Raw genomic sequence first — 3,304 nt, forward strand, 5'->3', positions numbered from 1 at the left:
CTTTTATTTATTTTCGAAATATTTTCATACAATAATTTTATTAAAAATATCATACAATAATACTATAATCAAAACATGCAAATATGATGAAAAAATAAAGCATAATAAATCATGCAAATAAATATAATAAAAATCATGCAAGTAATAATGCAAAAATTTCATGCAAATAAATATAATAAAAATCATGCATATAAATATGATAATAAAAATCTTACCAAAGTTTCCTCTCTTTTTTTTTCTTTTTTTTTTCTCATAACTTTTAATTCAATCACAATAAAAATAGAAAAAAAGGACAATAAATAAAAATAAAACAAAAAAATAAGAAATTAAAAATCTAAAAATAGAAACAAAAAAACATGCAAATGAGTCAAGTCAAAAAGCAGGTCAACGCATGGGGCAAACAAGTTTAAGCACAAGTTAAGCCTCTTCCAAACATTGTTGTTTGCTATGAATATTTAAGTAAAAAAAACTAAAGCCTTCAAAATTTCCTTCTCTTTTTTCTCTTTAGCCAAAAAACTTCTCCCTTAAAATTCTATGTTGCTTGATGATTCTGATTGTCTCAATTGCTTCTTAATTCTTTAATTGTTAGTGCTTTTGATTAAGAATTGGACTCTTTATATAAGGATTGAATTCTTTTTTAATTTGAAAAATTTTAATACCAATTGAATCTATCAAAATCCTATCAAAATTTCTTGTCTTATAAAAACTTGATTCCTAAACATTATCAAAATCAAACTCAACCTTTAAATTTCAAATTTAAATAAAATCATAATTTTTTTAAAAATCAAAATTTATGTTATTTTTTTTACCAAATAACAAAATATAAATAAAATAAACACTTTTGAACCTTTTTTATTTGGACTTAAAATGCAAGACACAATTGAATACCTAATGTAAATTAAAACTCGAAATCCAATAATATCAATAAAATATGAACAAAATGGGGTGTTAAACCATTATCTTTCAATAAATCAGAAGATATATATTGTATAATGACCATGAAAGTCACATGATATCTAATAGTTAAGTAAGAATCCTAAATTTTTCAAATAAAAAGGAAAGAATAGAAGAAAGAAAATACAATAGAACATAAGTAAGTACATTACGGATATAGCTGTGGATAACTAAGAAAGTACAATAGAACATAAGCAACCACATTACGTATATAGCTATAGGTAACAATCCCAAGTTGCCTAGTGAAAATCGATTCTCCATGAAGGCTAGCTAGTATATGAAGCTTTTTTATTTTTTATTTTTACTATTTGTTAAGCTGTTCAACTACAATCTTCTCCCTGATGCGTCTAATATAGGCCACCATTTTGTCAGGATCAGGAATGGTTTCTTTAATGACGGGAACTTGCATGAAATTTTGAGCCCATTGACACAGTCGAGGTAAGGTGTTTGGGTCCATCACCTTGACGCCAACTACTTCTTCCGCATTCTTGAACCAATAGGTCAGCACCCCATAGGTGATGTCCACTAAATTAATGGTATCACCACCAAAGAACTTCTTATCCCCAAGAGCTTTCTCTTCTATAATTTTCAGTACTTCCAAGAATTCCTTTGTTGCTTTCTCTTGCTCCTCTCCACCGCTTGATTGAAAAAATGCACGGAAGACCGGATCCTAAGATCATAATACAATATGATTATTCTAAACAAGAAATTAATAGACGAAAGAGTAACTATATATTTCTCTTCTGTCACATTGAATCTGTCAGCCATTGAATTTAGAATTTATGTTCTCTTATCATATATACAAAAATTGTTAATGAGTTTACAAATTTTATTAGTGAAAGAAATATTAAAGGAAAATTTTGACCATATTTAAGAGAAAATTTCTTTTGAATTTTTTTATTTTTCAATTTTAAAAATGTCATCACAACTGAACTTATGGATCCCCTCAGGTCAGACGTGTTAGAGGGGGAAAAACTGTGTAAACGGTAACAAAAAAAATAGAAAGGAAAAGAACGATGGGTCAACGAAGATGAAAGGAATCAAAATCACCTTTTCTACCCCAAATTGAATCCAAAACCGAGCCATGGCTTTCTCATAAGGATCACTTGGCAGCAATGGATTGTCTGGCCAGGTTTCTTCGATGTACTCGAGGATGATGGGGGACTCAGCAATTGGGTTGCCGCCATGAACGAGGACAGGGATCTTCTTGTAAATAGGATTGTACTTCAACAGCAGTTCACTCTTGTTGGAAAGGTCTTCCTCTATGTATTCATAGTCTACCCCCTTAATTTTCAATGCCCAAATCACTCTATGACTAAAAGGACTTGCCCAGAATCCGTGTAGCTTCACTTCTGCCATTGCTTTGTTTTGTTGAGCTCAAGATGAAAAGTCTGTTGCCTGGCCAAAGTCAATATATATCAATCAACAGAGAATTCTTGCTTGGACAATAAGTTTCAAGTAATTAAATTAATACCCATGAAAGTGAACCTATATTTTTTTCAAACATTTTGATTTCGAGTTTGACTTTTCTATCTGATTGTCCTTTCAGGCTCTTGTTAATTGAATCTTCTTCACCAGGAAACCTCAAAGGCATTTTGATTTGCTCTTTCAATATTTTCTACTTTCTTACTTCCTTTTCTTTCCTTTAATTAATACCAACATTTTGGCTCTTGTAAAAAAAACAAAGAATGTTTTAACAGAAATATTTTGATGAATTGAGCAGGGTCTGTTTGGTATTTCAAATGCGTTTTAGGCCCCTTGAAAGGTTAATGGCTTTGATGAATTAAACAAAAAAAGGAAAATTTTAAAAAAATGGGTGCGTTTTAACAGAAATATTTATTAAATTTTCTTATATTTAAGCATAGAATTGTTTTTGTCATAGATGAAAGTTATCAATTTATTTTTTTATTTTTATTCTTTTTTTCAATTTTCTTCTTAGTTTTAATTTTTTGTTTTTTGTTGATTTTCTTATTTATTTGTTTATTTTTTATTCACATAAATATTTTAATATTTATATTAAGTATTATTTTAATTATTTTCTAATATAAAAAACTAAAAATATAACTAAGACAAATAAATTTATAATTTTTTATAATTATTTTTATTTATTTGTATCATGTAAATTTTATAAATATTTTAAAATAAATAAATATTTATGAAGAAATTAAAATAAAATTGTTATCAAAAGTGTTGAAAAGATTTTGGAAATATTCCAATAAATATTTTTATTTATTTTTTAATAAATTATTTAGTAAACATAAATGTTGGTAAAATAAAAATAAAAATAATTAAAATTTTTTCATAAAATATTAAATTAATCTAAAAATGGAACCTCTTTAAAAAATCAAAT

General features: G+C 27.0%; 1 protein-coding gene across 1 annotated transcript; it reads right to left on the reverse strand.

Annotated features, from left to right (window-relative positions):
• Positions 1 to 1,078: 1,078 nt before the first annotated feature.
• LOC111307905 (putative glutathione S-transferase) lies at positions 1,079 to 2,373 on the reverse strand. The gene is made up of 2 exons (XM_089751300.1): positions 2,005 to 2,373; positions 1,079 to 1,624 (listed from the first exon to the last, which is right to left on the reverse strand). The coding sequence occupies exons 1-2, from the start codon at positions 2,311 to 2,313 to the stop codon at positions 1,259 to 1,261; spliced, it is 675 nt and encodes a 224-aa protein (XP_089607426.1). The 5' UTR covers positions 2,314 to 2,373; the 3' UTR covers positions 1,079 to 1,258.
• Between the last annotated feature and the right edge of the window lie 931 nt (positions 2,374 to 3,304).

The sequence above is a fragment of the Durio zibethinus genome, chromosome 22 (assembly GCF_047325235.1).
Source record: "Durio zibethinus cultivar Kanyao isolate XHJ-2024 chromosome 22, ASM4732523v1, whole genome shotgun sequence".
NCBI classification, from domain to species: Eukaryota; Viridiplantae; Streptophyta; class Magnoliopsida; order Malvales; family Malvaceae; genus Durio; species Durio zibethinus.

What these genes read in the sequence shown, in the direction of transcription:
- LOC111307905 (XM_089751300.1), bottom strand. Translation starts at nt 2,313, where the DNA reads ATGGCAGAAGTGAAGCTACACGGATTCTGGGCAAGTCCTTTTAGTCAT. An exon ending in TTCAATTTGGGGTAGAAAAG is followed by an intron (nt 1,625 to 2,004) that starts GTGATTTTGATT and finishes TTATGATCTTAG; the next exon opens with GATCCGGTCTTCCGTGCATT.